This window comes from Phascolarctos cinereus, unplaced genomic scaffold, assembly GCF_003287225.1.
Source record: "Phascolarctos cinereus isolate Bilbo 61053 unplaced genomic scaffold, phaCin_HiC Scaffold_726;HRSCAF=1367, whole genome shotgun sequence".
Taxonomy (NCBI): Eukaryota; Metazoa; Chordata; class Mammalia; order Diprotodontia; family Phascolarctidae; genus Phascolarctos; species Phascolarctos cinereus.
This window is the reverse complement of record NW_027556098.1, coordinates 283,062,830-283,082,525: the sequence shown is the minus strand read 5'-3', so window position 1 is coordinate 283,082,525 and position 19,696 is coordinate 283,062,830. Positions and strand designations below refer to the sequence as shown.

At 41.3% G+C, this 19,696-nt stretch overlaps 1 protein-coding gene across 1 annotated transcript in view; it reads left to right on the top strand.

Moving 5' to 3' along the window:
- VSTM5 (V-set and transmembrane domain containing 5) overlaps positions 1 to 18,255 on the top strand; it is a 36,342-nt gene extending 18,087 nt beyond the window's left edge. The window contains exons 2-4 of the mRNA XM_021000549.2: positions 12,176 to 12,502; positions 12,620 to 12,760; positions 14,752 to 18,255. Of these exons, the coding sequence (XP_020856208.1) occupies positions 12,176 to 12,502; positions 12,620 to 12,760; positions 14,752 to 14,795 (512 nt within the window). The 3' untranslated portion in view covers positions 14,796 to 18,255. The remainder of the gene's footprint in view (positions 1 to 12,175; positions 12,503 to 12,619; positions 12,761 to 14,751) is intronic.
- Positions 18,256 to 19,696: the final 1,441 nt, after the last annotated feature.

Below are 19,696 nucleotides of genomic sequence, written 5' to 3'. Positions count from 1 at the left end.
TGCCTTCCACCTATTTGCCTCAAAATCTCCTCCCTTAGTTCGATACTTTTCCACTCACCAGGGATCAGTTGCCCCCAAAGTCTCTGACTCCTAATAACCACCAACACAGGGCAGAACAAGGGATCTTTCAAGGACCAAAGCCCCAGTGGAAGATGTCTGTCTCCCTTCACAGAATACCTCTCTTCACCCACAAGTGCATTCATCAGCGGCACCCCCTCTCCATACCTAAAAAGCTCTCTCTCTCTCTTCACCTATCCCCCCGAAGGCTCTCCTCTTCCTGAGAGACCGTAGTAGTCATCTTCCCCTCATTGCCAGTCCTCAACACACTCCCTTTTTCTTCTCCCCTCCTCATTTCCATGCATCTTCCCATTTTTGTATTTTATCCCGTAGAAAACATTGATTCACCTGTAAATAGGGTGCCATGAGATTCAATCCATAGCAGCCTCTCCACCATCACCTCCACCTGACTTTCACTTTTACTCTTGTCTACTTATTTCTCCTCTGTCACTTGGTTGCTGTTGCTGTCTTTGGCTGCTTCATTCATTTACCTCTGGGATGTTTGAGAAGTAAATGATCTCTTCATGTCTGGTCTTTCTTTCTTTCTTTCTTTTTTGCTTTTTGGTGAGGCAATCAGGATTAAGTGACTTGCCCAGGGTCACACAGCTAGTAAGTGTCAAGTGTCTGAGGTCAGATTTGAACTCAGGTCTTCCTGACTCCAAGGCTGGAGCTCTATCCACTGCACCACCTAGCTGCCCCTGGTTTTCTGTCTAAGAGCATTTCAAAGATCTCTTTATTATTGAATATCCATCTTTTTTTTCATTTATGGTTAAGCTCAAATTATAAGGTAGGTCACCTTGGACAGCATCTTGAATTCCATTGCCCTCTAGGATGCATAATTCTATTCCTTCCTACATTTTCTGGTGGGTGCAAAATGTTCTTATGTTATTGAAATTGCCTTTCCTTTATATTTGAAGATCTTTCTCCTGGTCACTTGAAGAATTTGTTGTTTCTCAATGGAGTTGTTAAATCTAACCGATATGCAGTTTGGAGTTGCATATCTAGAACTTCTTTCAATTGGCACTTTGTTTTCTGAATCCAGAAGTTCTAGGCAGTTCTCTTGTATTATTTCTTGCATTATGGTATTCTTTTAGGACACCTACAATCCTTAAGTAGTGTTTGCATCTTGTCCTTAATATCAATATGTTTTGCTCATATGGAAAGGACACTTTTAATCAGTAAGTCAATAAACATTTATTAAGCACCTACCATGTACCAGGCATTGTACTAAGTGCTGGGGATAGAAAAAGTGGCAAAAATTAGTCCCTGTCCTCAAGGAAGCCACAATCTAATAGGGGAGAAAACAAGCAAACAAATACATATATGAACAAGCCAAATACAGGAAAAATTGGAAATAATTAACAGAGGGAAGGCATTAGAACAAAGAAGGATTGGGAAAGACTTCCTGTAGAAGAAAGAATTTTAGTCAGGATTTGAGGGAAGCCAAAAGGCAGAAAGGAGGGAGAGAGAAAATTCTAGGCATAGATGACAGCCAGAGAAAATGCTCAGAATTGAGAAATGGAAAGTCTTATTTGAAGGACAGCAAGGAGACCAGAATTACTGGATTGAAATGTATGTGATAGGGAGTAAGGCATAGGAAGACTGGAAGGGGAGAGGGCTGCCTAGGTTATGAAGGACTTTTGAATATCACACAGAATTTTGTATTTCATCCAGGAAGCAATAGTTAGCCATTGGAGTTTATTAATTAGGGGAGAATCATTATCAGACCTGTGTTTTAGGAAAATCATTTGGGTGGCTGAATGGAGGATGTTCTGGAATGAGGAGAGAATTGAGGCAGGCAAACTCACCATCAGGATATTACAATAGTCCAGGTGTGAGCTGATGAGTGAGGGCAGTCGGAGAGGAGAGAAGGGGGCATATTCAAGAGATATTGCAAAGGTAAAATCTACAGGCCTTGGCAACAGCTTTGATATGGTGGGATGAGAGATAGTGAGAAATCCAGGATGACTCCTTGTTTGCAAGCCTAAGGAACTGAAAGGATGGTTGTCTTCTAAAGTAATAAGGAAGGAAGGAGTTGGGGAGGCTTTAGGGAGAAAGATAATGAGCTCTGTTTGGGATATATCGAGTTTAAGATATCTACTGAACATAAAGTCTGAGAAGTATGAAAGGCAGTTGGAGATGGAAGACTGAAGGTCATCAGGGAGATTGGAGCAAGATGGGCAGATCTGAGAATCAATCAGCATAGAGATGGTAACTAAATTCATGGAAGTTGATGAGATCACCAACTGAAGAAGCAGAGAGTTTTCTTTTAATGTTATTATTTTTGGCTTCTCTTTCTTTCAGATTGACCTTCACTTCTGTGTGTTTGCATTTCTAATCAGTTGTCTTCTCCTTTGTTTCTTTAGTGAGACACCACCATGGATTCAAATTTTTCTATTCTGGCAATTATTTCTGCTACGTAGGCTACAAATTTTGTTCTTGCAATTCTCATTTCTCTCTTAAATCACTGTTGTTGTTCTAGGCTTTCATCGAAATCCACAGAATACCCACTGCCTAATCAGGTGTTGAATTATTTTCCTTTGTTATGTAGCATTTATTCATAGATGTCTGAACTTGTTTACTAGTTATGGATGCCATATTTCCTTCTGCTGTTAATGTCTTCCCTGTTGGTTTATCTGCTTATCCTCAAGGTTTTTGAGTTTTCTTCCTCCTGAGAAGTCTTTTTATTTTTTTCCTTATTGTCCTCTATTGCCCACTGTCTGACTCCTTCCCTTTTGAGGATAGTTTCTCTGGGGGCTGGATATCAAAGCTTCTGAATTTCCTCTCATATTGGGCAATTCACAGTTCACCAGCCTCAGTCTTTACTCCGGGTGACTTTTGAGGGACAGAAATGGCCCCTCTGAATGTTTGAACCTTTCTATCAGTCTTAGTGGAGTGTCATGCAGCCACCCACACATAGTGTCCTGCCCCATTCCCTCTGTTCCTCAGTCCTTGGCCCAGTGGTACAGAGCATTGCTGTACTGCTACTATCGTAGTCTGGGAAAATTTCTGCAATTTGCATTTGAGATCTTCACGGCCCTGGTAGGATGTGGGAGTCAAGGTATAGAGTTAAACTCTTATTACAAGCCCAGACACACATCCTACACCACTCCCTTTGCTCCTCTACTTTCTGTTGCAGCACAGAATGCTACTGTGGTGCTGGCTATTGTGGCCTCAGCAAATTTATTCACTTTGGAGTTTGGATCTCCAAAGTATTGGAAAGAGGGAGAGGGATTCAGGGGGTGGAGCTGTGTTCTGTTATAAGCCAATGAATTGGTTCAGCTTGTGCAGACTTGCTTCCAGAAGCATGGAGAATGGTGGGAGGATGGGATACTGAATAAGCACCAATTCGGTGTTAGTTCATGGAGTTTTTGCTGTCTTTGGGTTCCTGGGGTCCTAGAGCATGGAGACAGTTGAAATTGCTTTATCTCTGGTACATAATTTCTATTTTAGAGAAGTTTGAGAGGTCATGAGTATCAGAGAAAATGTCTCATCCTCCATTTTGTGGTCACATGACCCAGAAGTCCTTGACTACTACTCAAGGTAAGGAGTCCTCTCTCCCTGGAGGTCTTCTAATAAAGTCTAGATGTCTGCCTGTCATGTAGTAGGTATTTAATAAGTGCTGATTGATTGATGTCTAGAAAACCACTTGCTGGTATATTGCAGAAGAGAGTCTCATTCAGGTATAGCTCTCTTCTGAACCCCAAATGGAGACACAGGATCTGATGAGAAAGGATATTCCTTTTTAAAATCCTGATTAAAAGTATGTGTTTTTCCCTTGTTATGGGGAGATCATCTCCCATTTTTTGAATATATAATCACCATACTTATAACACTCACTGGCACATATTGCAACCCTGAGAGTGTTCTGTTGGCTGGATCTCAAATCAATAATACCTGTTGAGTAACAACTATGGACTTGATATTATTTGCTGCTCTGAAGGATATCAGAATAGTCTAAAACCAGTTCTCTGAGTAGCTTACATTCTGGTGGAAGAGACAAAATGGGCATATATATCATCAAATGCTAACAGGAGTGGTACCTATGGTGAATAATGAGGTTCCTGAGGATGGAGAAATCAGGAAAGGCTCTTGGTGAAGGTTTCCAGTTGAGGTAGGCTCCATGTGGGCCTTGAAGAACAAGTTGGATTTGGATTGATGGGGAGGAAAAACAAGTCATGGTTAAGCTGAGCAGTACCAGCTTCCATTTCTATGGCACCCTAAGGTTTATGAGGTGCTTTCCCTCAAAATAAACCCTGCAAATTAGGAAACATAAGTGTCACTTCCCCTGCCCCATTTTATGGATGAGAAAACTGAGCTTCAGAGAAGTTAAGTGAACTGCCCATAATCAGAGCCCAGAGTTCAATCCATATCTTCTGGCTCCAGGTCCAGTACTCTCCAGTGGACCATGCCAGTTAACTGTAGAGCTTGTGCTAGACTCTAATCACAAGCCCTTCCAGGGATGTATCTGTCTCTTATAACTTCCATTCAGTGTGGCCATACAGTAAAAAACCAGGGCATACATACTCAGTTGGTCACCTTGCCATCTACACAGTCCGTGCGCTTCTCCCCACCTGGATCAAAGGCCTTTCAGACAGAGCTCCAAAAACCAGATTCCACCTCTCTAAGAGAGTTAATCCATTGAGCTTGGAACTTTGGGGAGGTATTGAGTTGGGGGTAGGGGGAGAGTTGAACTATACTGATTGGTGAATGAGTAAGTGGAAATTTACCCAACCCATTATCACAGTTTCACATCCCAGTCTAGAAATCAGGTCCTCCCATCTTGTGATCTGCCCTATGACCCTACACACATTTCCCCACTCCCCCAGTCCATGAATTAATCTGGGAAGAGTAATCTAAGCAATCCCACCACAGCCAATAGAAAGGACAGTGACAATCTGTTGCTTTGTGGCTCCCCTCACAATCCCTGTAACTTACCAGACTAAAACTCCCTTTCTGGTCATTACTCCTCTTATGTGTGTATTAAAATGTAAGCTCCTTAAGGGAAGAGATTGTCTCACTTGATATTGGTATCCCAGTGGACCACACACACTGCACCTGGCTTTCTCTTCTGACACTGCCAGCACGCTGGTGCAGGCCCTCATCACTTCACACCTTGATTATTGCATCAGCCCACTGGCAGGTCTGTGGGTCTCAAGTCTGGACTCTCCAATCCATCTTCCACTCAGGTGTCAAAGTGATCTTCCTAAAATGTAGGTCTAATCATATCCTCCCCCCATTCAGTAAACTCCACAGGCTCCCTGGGACTCGTAGGATCAAATATAAAATCCTCTGTTTGGCATGCAAAGCCCTTCACAAGCTGGCCCTCGCCAATCTTCCCTTTATTCTTATACCTATTCTGTAATCCAATGGCCCTACACAGACTCCTTGCTACTTCACAAATGTGACACATCTCCCCACTCCAAGTGTTTTCCCTGGCTGTCCCCCATGCCTGGAATGCTCTCCATCCCCATCTCCATCTCCTGGCTTCCTTCAAGTCTCAACTAAAATCCCATCTTCTGCAAGAAATTTTTCCCAAAGAACTATGGAGTCTGAAATGCAGATTGAAGCATACTATTTGCTCTTTGTCTTCTGTTTTATTTTGTTTGTTCTTTCTCATGGTTTCTCTGTTGGTTCTAATTCTTCTTTGCAACATGACATATGAATGTATATGTACAGCCTATATCAGATTACACATCATCTTGGGGAGAGAGGAGGAGAGGGAAGGGGAGAAAATGCAAAACTCAAAAGCTTATGGAAATGAATGTTGAAAAGTAAAAATAAACTGATTTTTTAAAAAAGAAACTTCTCCCAGTCCTCCTTGATCTTAAAGCTTTCCCTCTGAGATGATCCCCATTTTATCTCACATATATCTTGTTTGTACCTAGTTGTCTCTCCCAGCAAATTGCTCACTTCTTGCGGGCAGGGACAGTCTTTTACATTTCTGTGTATCCCCGGCACTTAGACCAGTACCTGGCACACAATAGGTGCATAATAAATGCTAATTGACTTACAGGCACACAGTGAGTGCTTAATAAGGGCACATAGTAGTCAGCAGCATGATTACAGTGGGAAGTATAGTGGGTCTGGAATCACATTACTTGGGTTTAAGTTCTACTTCTACCTCTATGACCTTAGGCAAGCATCTGAACTTTAGCCTTCTCTGAACCTCACTTTCCTCATCTGTCAAATGATGGAGCTGGAGTAGCTGGTCTCTGTGGTACCTTCCTGCTCTAGATTGGACTATGATCCTAATAAATGATTTTTCTTTTTTTTCCCATTTATTGTTTTATTCATCCCTGTCCCCAAACTTAACCCCAACCACAAGGCTGGGGAGGGGGGAATTAGAGGAGTTTTAATTCATGTGAACAGTTGAAAGACTCAGAATATAACTTTGCTCACATTTTAGAAGCTCTTAGCCCTGGGGTTAACTAATTCCCAGCCATACCCTTGGGCTCTCTCTTCCTCCTACTGAGTATACTTAGCCTTGGCTGAGGTTCTCCCAGTCATACCCTCTCATGACCCAGGGAGCCATATTCATCAGCACAGGTCAGTCATAGCATTTCTCAGCAATGGGTGGAAATTACGGAAAGGTAAACTTTGACCTAATTCAAGAACAACTCTTTCTTACAATTAAAACTGTCTCATATGGAAATGGATTGACTCAACAGATGGTAGTGACTTCCCCATTGACAGAAGTCTTCAAGTGAATGTTGGGTGATCATTTGTCAGGGGCACTGTGGCAGCCACTTCCTTTTCAAGAATGGGTTGTATTCTGAAGACCCTTCCAGCTCTCAGGTTCTATGATTCTGCAATTCTTAGGTCTGGTTAGTAGCCAGCATACAATGCTACTGAGTTCCCTGTTCTGCCATGGAACACTCAGGGGCAGATTTACACTGATGGATTATCAAACTGAAAGGAGGGAAGACTCCTTGCATAGGGGTACTTTTAAGTCTTTGGGGAAGGAGCAAGAGGGGTGATTGCCTGGGTAGAATGTGACAACACAGAAACTGGATGGAGAGAGCCAGCCTGCCACTCACTGGCTAAACCTGTGTCTGGGAACCTGGCTCTTTCTCTCTTGCTAACACTTAGGCAACATATCACCATCTTTTTTAACTGCACCTTCCTAAGGCCATTAAACAGGATGTGGGGGCAGATAGGGAGTTTCCCTCCCACCCACCCAGGAGGACCACTTGCTGCTTGGGCCATAGAGTGATGGATAAAGTTTGGTGCAGCCTCTTGACTGAGTCCAAGAACAAATCCTTTTATTAAGGGGATTTGTTCTGTGAAGTTTGAATTCAGTCGAAGGGCTGTACTTGAGGACCTAGAGGGCCACATGTGACCTCGAGGCCACAGGTTCCCCACCCCTGGATAAACCATTGAACTAAGGATTGAGAAGCTTTCAGCTTTCCCAGCTGTGTCTTTGTCTTGAGCACAAACTAGAAGCTTTTTCAGTCCTGTGGCATTTGCCCTCTGTTATCAGGAAGAAAGGTGGGGTGAAAGTCAAGGGCCAATCTGGGTAAGAAAATGTGAAATCAGCTCCTTGCATTTTTAAATAACTTCCTTCTTCCTCCCCACACTCAGCTGCCAGGCTCTCAGCAGGCTTGTCCCCAGGAGATATGGTATCTGCAATACTTAGGGTAAAAGGCATTTTGCTTATGTTAAGTTGGCATGGTGCTGGCACACAGTAAGTACTTAATAATTGCTGATAGAAGCATACTAGGTCAATAATAAATATCATAACAGTCGCACACTGAATTTCATGAACTTTGCTCATAAGCCATCTTTAGGTGCTCACTCATCACTTAGACGCTGGCCTATATGTGTCTCCTGCCTGAATATGGCCTTATTCAGTGACAGAAGGCTTTCCTCATTAGCCAGGGACAGTGCTGTTAAATACTCTTAGGGGATAGGAGGGTAAGCTATTGATTCATTGAGTCATTTAACAACAAATATTAGCACCTGGTATGTTCAGAAGCAGGGAGGGGTAGTGAGGCAATTACTTGAGATGCACAGTTTAGATAAGACAATACTTGCCCTTGTGGCATTTACAATCTAGGTCTGGACTTGGCCATCCCTCAACAAAATTGTGGAGTCAATAAAGCTTGCTTTTAGAGTCATAGCATTTTTTTGAGTTTCACGGACCCTTAGAGATCTTCTAGACCAGCGGTTCATAACCTGGAGTCCATAGATAGATTTCAGAGAGCCCATAAACTTGGACAGGGAAACAATTACATCTTTATTTTTACTAAGCTCAAGCTGAAATTTAGCATTTCCTTCAACTATGAATGTAGGCAGCAAACATTATTCTGAGAAGGGGTCCATAGGTTTCACCCAAGTGCCAGAGGAGTCCTTAACACAGAAAAACTTTAAGAACCCTTATTTTTGACTAACTTCCTTATTTCACAGATGAGGGTTCTGAGGCCTAAGAGAAGTTACAGGAACAGAGGCAGCTGCGTGGTGAAACACAGAGTACAGAACCTGGAGTCAGAAAGACCTATGATTGAATCCTGCCTCCGACACTCAATAGCTGTGTGACTCTGGCTGGGCAAGCCGTTTAAATTTCTCTCTGTCTCTGTTTACTCATCTGGAAAATGAGGATAATAATAGCACCTCCCTCACAGTTAGGGTTGTCATGAGGAGTAAATGAATTAACATATATGTAAAGTGGTTTGTGAATCTTAAAGCACCATACAAACGTTAGCTATTATTGTTGCTGTTGAGTAGTTTCAGTTATGGCCAACTCTTTGTGACCCTATTTGGGGTTTTCTTGGCAAAGATACTGGAGTGGTTTGCCATTTCCTTCTCCAGCTCATTTTACAGATAAGGAAACTGAGGCAAACAGGGTTAAATGACTTGCCCAGGGACACATAGCTAATAAGTGTCTGAGGCTGGATTTGAACCCTGGTATTCCTGACTCCAGGGCCTGCACTCTGTCCACTGCACCACCTAGTTTACCTTTGCTATTATTATTAGTTAATGGTAAACCAGGACTAGTTGCTCCTTAAACTAATGGAATCACAAGGCTTGTTGCTCCCCCTACCCTCCAAATATTTTGCCAAGTGCTGTAGTCTACCTAACTCTTCAAGATGTATTACCAAAGCTATTTCTTAGCGGCAACTTGCTAAGTGCAGAAGCTACATTGTTAAACCTAGAGTCAGGAAGACCTGATTAGCTGGGTGACCCTGGACATCACTTTGCTTCCTCCATTAGCCTAGGTTTCCTCATCTGTAAAATAACAACCTCACAGGGTTGTTCTGCAACCTTTAAAGTGACATATAAATGCTAGCAATTATACTATTATTATTATTATTATTATTATTGCCTCATCTGAGAAATAAGTGGGAAACTGTTCCATCCCTCTTCCTATAAAGCTTTAAAGTAAAACACAGCCTGTTTTCCTGTTTCTTCTTTCTTTGTCTAACTGGTCTAGTGAGAAGAACCCTTGAACTAGATAAAAATCAGAAGTAGGTGTAAATACAAAAAATTCACACGTGGGAGGTTTTTCTCCCCTTCTCTAAGTCTGACTTCACAGCACTTCAAAGACAGTGGAGTGGATTACTCATTAAATCAGTTGCTTTAGCAATTGACAGACAATTTAATTGTCTAGGAACCACACTCATTTTTATGACCTACACACAACAAATAGGTATAATATAATGTTCTCACAAGTAAATGGCCTAGGGGCAGAGGAGAGAAAATATGTACCAATTCTAGGGATTACTTTATTAATTGTTCAAGGCCATCTCTGTACTACAATGGAAAAAGCACTTGATTTAGAGTCAGTGGACCTGGGTTCGAATCTTGACTTTGCCACCTACTATCTAGCTGACCCATGGACAGATTATTTCACCTTTCTAGGCTTTAGTTTTCCCATCTGTAAAATTAGGGGGAAGGTTGGGTTTTTTCAGATCCCACCAAGCTCTAAATTTATATTCCTCCCCAGCTACCCTGTCGTGACTAGAAAACATCTCACCATTCCTTCTTTTTGTTGACATGGAAATAAGTCTTTCTCTTTTCATTTTTATCCCTTCCACCTGGATTTGTGGTGTAGCAGAAAAAGTACTGGACTTAGAGTCAGAAGCTCTGTGATCAAGTCTCAGCTCTTCCATTACGGTTAACCTTGGTCAAGTCAACTGCTGATGAGGAAATTGAGGCCCAGAGAGTATATGTGACTTGCCTTAGGTTTGGTGGCTTTTGAAGGACTGGGCCCCTAGGGATGAAAAAGAATCCTTGCCGCGGGAGGGGAGGGGGAAAGAGGATGAAAGAATCCTGGGGGGCAAAGATAAGGTAACTGGAACTCAAGTTACCTTACCTGTAAAATAAGGGAAGTGAACAGATTGACTAGATGACCTCAAAGGTCTCATTCATCTTTAACGTTGTGTGATTCTAATCTACAGATCTTGCTTTCTGGCTTTGTTCTGACATGAGGAACAATGGTAATTTAATTAGGAATTACAGTGAGAGATCTGAAAAGCAAGTATCTTAAGAAATAGGCTACTGTTTAGCTTACAGTAGAGAAGACGGTTATCTTCACATGCTTGAAGGGCTATACTGTATGAGAAGGAATAAAAAAATACTAAGGTATAGTAACCTGGTATGTATAGTAAGGAGTAAAGGGGATGGTGCTGGCAATTGGGAGAACTGGCTTCAGCTTTTGACTCTTCTATTAAACAGCTGCATAATGTCAAAGAATCTCACTTATTTCTCTGAACCTCAGTTTCTTCATCAGTAATATAAAGGGATTGGTCTGGGTAACCTCTAAGGTCCCTTCTGCTCCAAAGAGTCTGATTCCATTGAGTGCCTATAGGTTGCTATGTTACCAAACCAGGCCCTTCGCCCGCACTAATATAAATTCTTAGGTCAGGACATTGCCCACAAATTGTGCTGGTGCCACCAATATTATAGTATAATTTGTGGGTGCTGAAAACTTTCCCAACCCAAAAATATTTCATTACTGGTCTACCGCAGTGTGAGAAATCCCCACACATTATTCACTCTCTCAATTTAATGAATTGACAGCCCTAGCTAGAATATAAATATGTTTTCTGGGAACATGAAGTGATTAGCACTTCAACATGAAATTTATTTAGCATTTAAGCTCTAGTTTTATCACCTAGTAAGGAATAAGACACAGATAGATATGTACAAGGGAGGAAGAAAGAATCCAGAGAATGGTTTGCCGCTAGATGCTGGGTGAGGTGTAGTAGTGCTTGGCTCTAACCCTCTGGGGACCAATATGAGGCTTTCGTTTTGCTGATGGGGAAACTGAGGCCCAGAAAGTATATGTGACTTTGGGAGGTTAATGGCTTTGGGAGGACTGGGCCCCTATGGGTGAGAGAGAATCCTGAAAACAAACAAACAAAACTTTATAATTCACAATTTTGCCAAAAGATTAATCCTCTTTTCTCCATTAAAAACATTCTTTAATGTCTCATAAGAGTGTGGGAATTTCCATAAGGTTAATCTGAGATCTCAAGGGTTAGGCTAAGGAGCCACAAGGTTTAACAAGTCCTGTGGAACTGGGAAAGTTTCCCATTTAGACTCAAAATGTCTTGTTTATTGAGGACCAGCCTCGCTAAGTTTGGAAAGACTTATCACATGAAAGGTGGCCACCAGGGGATAAATTCTTTTGGCCACAGAAACTCATGAATGCCATCTCCTAAGATACACAGTGGTTGTGATTTCTTTTGGTAGAGGGTGGACGCACACCTCAATAAAATAAAACACTCGTGGATTGGCATAGACCTATTTATCAACTTTGATGTTTTGGTGACTGCCATACCCTATACCACCAGCATCTTTAACCACACTCTGGCTGTGTTGAGTAGTAGTCTGGCCCAGTGACAAGAACATTAAACACAGAGTTGTGAAACATCGATCTCAGTTCTGTCTCCTTATTAGAAGTGTGGGCTTGGGCAAGTCACTCTCTGAAACTGAGTTGACTCATAAGGGAATGATAAAATTTGTGCAGCCTATCTCACAGGGTAGTTGTGAGGATTGAGCTAGATAATGTATGTAAAGTGATTCGTAACTGGAGAATGTTATCTATAAATAGAAGCTATTACCCTTCTAGATTCATCCTCACAACTCCCAAATCTCCTGTTTTGTGTTGTAGGCCAGGGAGTATCACTGACCATTCCGCAGCCTAACATCAATGCCACAGTGGCTCAAGACATTCTACTCTCAGTTGAATATTCATGCCATGGAGTGCCTACCATTGAGTGGAAATACACATCTTACTGGGGGATGCAAAAAATTGTGGAGTGGCAACCTGGAACCCAAGCCAACGTCTCCCAAAGCCATAAGGATCGAGTCTGTACATATGACAATGGTTCAATTCAGCTCTTCAGGGTAGGTGTGAGGGACACCGGCTACTACACAGTCACTGTGACCGAAGGACTGGGAAGCAGCCAGTTTGGCATTATTGTACTACACGTATCTGGTAAGGAGGCCCCTAAGGGTCCTTCCACATCTAATTTATCAGAGAATGTGTTTGGGCATATTTCATACTATTAAGACAAATGATCTCCCCTTCTTCCCTCCCTCATCCTCCTCTTAGAGATTCTCTATGAAGATCTACATTTTGTGGCAGTCGTCCTGGCTTTTTTGGGTGCTGTGGCCACGGTGTTAATCAGCCTCATGTGGGTCTGTAATAAGTGTTCATACATATTCCAGAGGAAGAGGAGACACAAACTGAAAGGTAATGAATTCTCTTGGGTCTTGTGATCATTGAGTCCTCATGTTTTCTAGGACAACCTTGGCATTAATGGGCAGCTCTGGCATTTGAGAAAAACATCTTCCCATAGTTTTCGGGTAATTTTTTGGATCCAAGACCCATGATTTCATCAGTGTTGGAAGCTCCTCTACCAGTCTAGAATAGTATATTCTGTGCAACTTATAGTCTGGCACACTAAGAGGTTAAGTGACTTGGCCAGGGTCACACACAGACAGCATGTGCCACAGGCAGGACTTGAACCCATGTCTTTGACTCAGAGGCCAGCTCTGAGCTGACCTCTACAATACTGTATTGTATTTTCTCTCTTCTTGTTTTAGCTTTTTTTTAAATTTTATTTTTGTTACATTTTAAGTTTCAAATTGTCTCCCTCCCTCCCCACCCCAAAGTAGAAAAGGCTACCATTCAAAATGTAGACACACACATACACACACACGCACACACGCACATAAAACTATATCATGCATACTTCTATTTATCAGTTCTTTCTACAGAGGTGGATAGCACCTCCTTTCATAGGTCCTTTGTAGTTGATTTGAGTATTTCTGATACTCAGAATAACTTAGTCATTCACAGTTGTTCTTAGAACAATATTGCTGTTATTGTATACAATGTTCTCTTAGTTCTGCTCATTTCTTTCTTTTTTTCTTTTTTTGGAGGAAATTGGGGTTAAGTGACTTGCGTTGGGTCACACAGCTAGTAAGTGTCTCAGGTCGGATTTGAACTCAGGTCCTCCTGACTCCAGGGCCAGAACTCTATCCACTATGCCATTTAGCTGCCCCAGTCCTGCTCATTTCATTCTTCATTATTTCATACAAGTCTTCATGTTTTTCTAAAATCAAATTGCTCATCATTTCTTAAAGCACAGTAGTATTCCATCATAATCACATACCACAACTTGTTCAGCCATTCTCAGACTGATGGAAATCCCCTCAATTTCCAGTTCTTTACCACCACAAAAGAGCTGGTTACTATCCTTTTCCCCTGATCACCCTGGGAAACTGACCTAATAGTGATATCGCTAGGTCAAAGGGTATACACAAGTTTTATAACTCTTTGGACATAATTCTAGATTGCTCTCCAAAATGGTTAGACCAGTTCACAACTCCACCAACAGTGTATTAGTGTTCCAATTTTTCCACATCCTCTCCAACTTTGTCATTTCTCCCTTCTATCATTTTAGCCAATCTGATAGGTATGAGATATCTCAAAGTTGTTTTAATTTGCATTTCTCTAATCAATAATGATTTAGAGCATTTTTTCATATGACTACATATAGCTTTGATTTCTTCATCCAAAAACTGCCTGTTCATATCCTTTGACTATTTATCAATTGGGGAATGACTCATATTCTTATAAATTTGACAAAGTTCTCTACATATTTGAGATATGAGACCCTTTTCTGAGAAACTGTTATAAAAGTTTTCCTCCAATTTTCTGCTTTCTGCTAATCTTGGCTACATTGATTTTATTTGTTTAAAATCTAATTTAATGTAATCAAAATGATTCATTTATATCTCACAATTCTCTCTCTCTCTTATTCACAAATTCTTCTCTTATTCATTAGTCTGATAGGCAATATGTTCCTTGTTCTTCTAATTTACTTACAATGTCTCCCTTTATAACTAGGTCATGTATCCACTTTGACCTTATCTTGGTAAATGGTATAAGATAATGTTCTATACCCACCCAATTTCTGCCAGACTGCTTTCCAGTTTTCCCAACAATTTTTTAAAACCACATAGTGAATTCTTATCCCACACGCTCAAATCTTTATATTTGATACAACAAGGTTACTGTAATCATTTACTTCTGTGTATTGTACGCCTACTCTGTTCTGCTGATCCATCTATTTCTTAGCCAGTACCAGATAGTTTCGATAATTACCACTTTTTAATACAGTTTAAGCTCTAAATATACTACCTTTTTCACACAATTAATATGTCATTCATTTGCAGAAAGCACAACTGAAGAGATTGAGCTGCAAAATATTGACTGTTAGCCAAGCCTGGGCTGAAGGACATTCCTACCTCAAGAGAAAAAAGACATGATTTTAAATGAAACAAGCAATCAAAACTAAGCAGCCATCCTTGCCACCGTCCACAGCTTGAGCATGTTTTTGCACAGATCTTTTTTCACAAGAGGGAACTTTATCCCTGATGAGTGATCCAGGGACACATGAAAATTTACAGGTTTGACCAAGGTGGAGGAGAAGGACTCTAGATGAAGAGGGCGTCAGCCGGTTCCCATTCTCCAGCTAAAATCTTGGGGAAGGGTTTGTTGGGGTTTAAACAGTGAGTCACTGCTTTTGCAACAGAATTTGATCCAAGGACTCCACGTGGTTATCTCTTCAGTCCAATAATGGTCCATAGACAATGTCCTCTGAAGGAAAACGCCAATTAAGATGGAGAATTGGTGCTAAGACATGGACAGCCCCATGCTAACCCTCCTCAGACTATGCTTTGAGTGTCGTGATAGGGCCATAGGAAGTTGTTGTTGTTGTTGTCGAGTTGTTTCAGTAGTGTAACCTCATAGGGGATTTTCATGGCAAAGATCCTGGCGCGGTTTGCCATTTCCTTTTCCAGCTCATTTTAGATGAGGAACTGAGGCAAACGGGGTGAAGTGACTTACCCAGGGTCACACAGCTAACATCTGGGGCCAGATTTGAACTCACTGAGATGAGTTTTCCTGACTACAGGCCTAGCACTCTATCCACTGGGTCACCTACCTTCCCCATATAGAAGGAAGTACCATATTAAAACACAAACAAAAATAAAACCCCGAAGTGACCTACAGACTTGGTGTGTACACCACATTTGCCTGCACACTCCATGAACACATTGTGCCAGGAACAGAACCTACTTCTCTGCATTCTTCATATCCCATACTAGCTAATTATCTGCTTCACTGTAATATATCACTCAGTACAAATTGTACCCATTGCATTGGCCCTGAAAGGGTAATCCCAAAATAGAGGTAATCTGTAATTTTCGAATGACCTGCACATACAAAGAACCACCACCTCCCCTGCCCCAAGCAGAACCGGAGCCATTAAGAGGTTTTAACAGAATGAAAGTTCTATGTGAGTCAGCAGGGTGATTTGGCAGCCAAAAAGGAAACCTAATGTAATCTTGGGCTGCGTTGACAAAGGCACCGCGCTCAAGTCAGAGGAGAGTCCTGCCTTGCTCACAGCACTTCTGGAATACTGTGTTCAGTTCTGGGCACCACATTTTGGGAAAGACATTGGCAAGCTAGAGCGGCCTGAGGAGGGTGGCCAAGATGATGAGGACTGGATGTATTAGTCCACATAAGGACATCACCCAACCTGTAAGAAGTGGGAATGTTCAGCCTACAGAAGAAAAATTTGGGTGGAATATAACTACTATCTTAATTTAAATAGCATTTAAATAGCTTTCATAAGGAAGAGTGATTAGACTTGTTGACCTGAAGGAAAAACTAGGAGCAGGAAATGGAAGTCACAGAACTGAAGACTTTGGTTTGATTTAAGGAAAAAATATGGTAATAATTCAGTGTCCAGAGTGGAGTGGGCAGCTTTCCTTACCATTTTTAAGTAAGGACTAAATAAGCACTTAACCAGGGCTGGGTGGTAGGTTAGATAAAAACCATCTCTAGTTGGGTGACTGTAGGCAAACCTTTCAACTTCCCCACGAGCCTATTTTCTCATCTGTAAAATGAAGTGGAACTAGATGGCCTCTAGGGTCCCTTTCAACTCTTAAATCAATAATCCTCTGACCTCTGAGGCCCCTTCCAGCTTTGATTGGTTCAGTCATGGAAGCTGTTGTAAAAAGAAAAAAGTCTTAGAGATTGTCAAGAAGTTATGCTTTATGAAGCAAAGAAAGGAAAGCTGTGAAAAGAAGGAAGGGAAAAGTAGGGCAACACGAGGACACTGAACACCTATGGGAAAAGGTACCTGCCCCTGGAAGAGTCATAGAAAGGGTTGTTGAGGATATTCACAATTAACTTCTTATTTAACAATTTTGTTTAGGGTTAACACAAGAAAGTTATTTTTTCTTCTTTATTGGACTGCATTGGCAGAACTCCTAATAATACCTCTTAGTAATATTTATCTTTCAATTTGGGGTTAAATAAGATTTTGTGGGTTATCCTGGGAACTTAAGTATGATCTCTATTGTTGCTTCTATGAGAAAATGCATTCCAAGTTCCAAAGAACCACATTACAAACGTTCATTTGGAACTTTCATAGCTCTTTTGCAGAAGACTGCTTGTTTTCAGTAATACAAATAGGAAACCAAAAGTTGTGGATCCAGTAACCCTAGTACTGGCCTCCATTTATTTCGCTTCTCCAGGCTACGTTTTTCTGCTAAGCAGGACTAATACACACTTTAATCCTAAACTACCTCATAGCCAGATTACAGAAGCAAAGGAAGTTTGTAAAGCTCATCATTCTTGAAAATAAAGCATCATATGCAAGAATTTCTCAATAGGCTGGAACTCAAGAATATAAGTCCTTGAGGGCAATAGCTATTTCATTATTCTCTTAATATTCCCAGTGCCTAGTAGTGTGCATAGCAGAATCTTAATAAGTATATGTTGAATTTTGAATGAATGGGGGAATATTGCAGAAAAGGGGGGATATAATCAAGAACCATGTCAAATGAGCAGTCCATGATGGGAACAGAAAAATGTCACTGATACTTTGGGAGTTCAGATATCTATAACCCTTGGTTGGAAAGACAGTTTGGGGGAAGGAGGGGAGAGGGAGTTTATTCCAATTGTTTCAGGTGATATGCAAATTTTCCATCCTAAATTAACATTTTAAAATGTCCCTATTTTTGTCTCATGAAGGCATTCTGCCTTTTTCCACAACATGAAAATATTGTCTTAGAGATTATCTGTTAAAAGTAAATCAAATCATAAGCTATATTCCATACTGTAAAAGATAGGACTATGCTAAAGAGGGAAATAAAGCCTAAAGCCTGATTCCCAACTGTTGATATCCAAATAAATACACTCCTTAAGAAGAAAAAATAGCAAAAGGGGGGTCACTAAACTATACATAAGGATTTCTGCTGGCTATATATTGACTTGGTTTTAAAATGTATAATCTATGCTTTATTGTATTTTTATTTATTTTGTTAAATATTTTCTAATTACATTTTATTCTGGTTCTGCCCACACTCAAGGCTGTTTCAGGCAGACAGTGGTGTTTGACACTTCTCTACAGATCATTCTCCCCACTTCACAGATAAGGAAATTCTGGTTAAGGGAGATAAAGTGATTGCCCTAGTTCACACAGCTAGAAAGTATCAGGCCCAGTATTTGGACTCGGGTCTTCCCAACTCACGTTTTGTCTACTCTGCTGCACTGCCCTCTACTCATTGACTTTACCATGTACTAAGCATTAGTAAAAGCATAAAGGAAATTCTGACATGAACAGCAGTGTTGTCAAAATATTAAATAAAAATGAAGTTGGTGTCCAACTTTTTTCTTTTCCTATGTGACTAACCACTAGTAAAGCCTATTAATGAACAGACTGCAATCCATCCATCTTTTCATTCTGTGTGTTTCTTGTCCATACTCTTCTATGGATAAGACCCATATCTTGGATCCACAGATCTATGAAAGGCTCTATGTACCCTCTAATAGCAAGCATTTCTATAGTGTCCATTGCATGCTGGGCACTGTGCTAAAACACTTTACAGATAATATTTCATTTGATGCTCACAACCACCTTGGGAGATAGGTGCTATTATTCCCATTTTACAGTTGAGGAAATTGAGGCTTGGTAACTTGCCCAAGATCATATAGCTACTAAGTACTGAAGTCAATTTGAATTGGAGTCTTACTGTGACCAAGTTCACTGCGCCATCCACTGCGCCCCTAGCAGCCTCTAGAGAGGCTCCACTCTGTGGACTAAAGGCCTTTTTACATTTCAAAGGTACCATAAGAGCACTCAGGCCATCCATCTATTTTTCCTAACTCACACCAGGACCAGGCCCACTTACTTTTTCAAATATTTTCTAAAATGTAGTACCCAGAACCAGAGTACTCCAGCAGGTAAAGCCTTGCTGATACAGCCTGCTTGAAAAACTCACAAACTAACAGAGCTCGGTAGCTTCTGTTTTTATCAGGAATGTCAGAAATCTCCTAATTGTCCAAAAGAGAGCTCAGCAAGCTACAGACACATTGGGGGGGGGGGGCGGAATCTATAGGAAAAGAAAAAATTCAGCCTTGTCCCTAGTGGGTACAGAGTGTTTGGCCAGAGAAATACAAGGAAGTATCCAAAGTATCAACAGAAAAGAGAGGCAATCAGAATAAACGAAAGCCCTGCTGGTCATGGAAAATCCTTCTTTGGATCCTCACAAAGAAGATGCTCAACAGCAGCCCTTGGCAAGGATCAGCCAAGTGTGGGAACACTGGCAAAGTCCCTCCTCAGACAAACCTGGATCTTGTATTAAGTTCCTACTTGAGGCTGTAGAAAGGCCTAGTGTCCAGGCCTAGGGAGGTAAAAGTCCTTGCTCAGCCCTAGTCAGTCCATATCTGGGTTACAAGAGAAGAACAGCCTGTGGAGTGGGGGTGTTTAGAATGGAGAAGCCTAAGGAGTGAGAGCATGAAAGCTATCTTTACACAGTTGAAAGGAAATCCCTGGAAAAGGGATTAGACATGCTATGGCTGGCCCAGAGGATCAAAGAGGCAGGTAGATAGGTTAGATACATAGATAGATAAAAGCAAGCTAGTATTTATATGTTATTTGCTCCTCACAAAGGCCCTGTGAAGAAAATGCTATTAGCTCCATTTTACAGATAAGAAAACTGAGGCTGAGGGGTTAAATGAATTGCCCACAGTCACACAGCTAGTAAGCATCTGAGGCAGGTTATGGATTCAGGTCTTCCTGACTCCAAGAGTAGACTTCTGGCCACT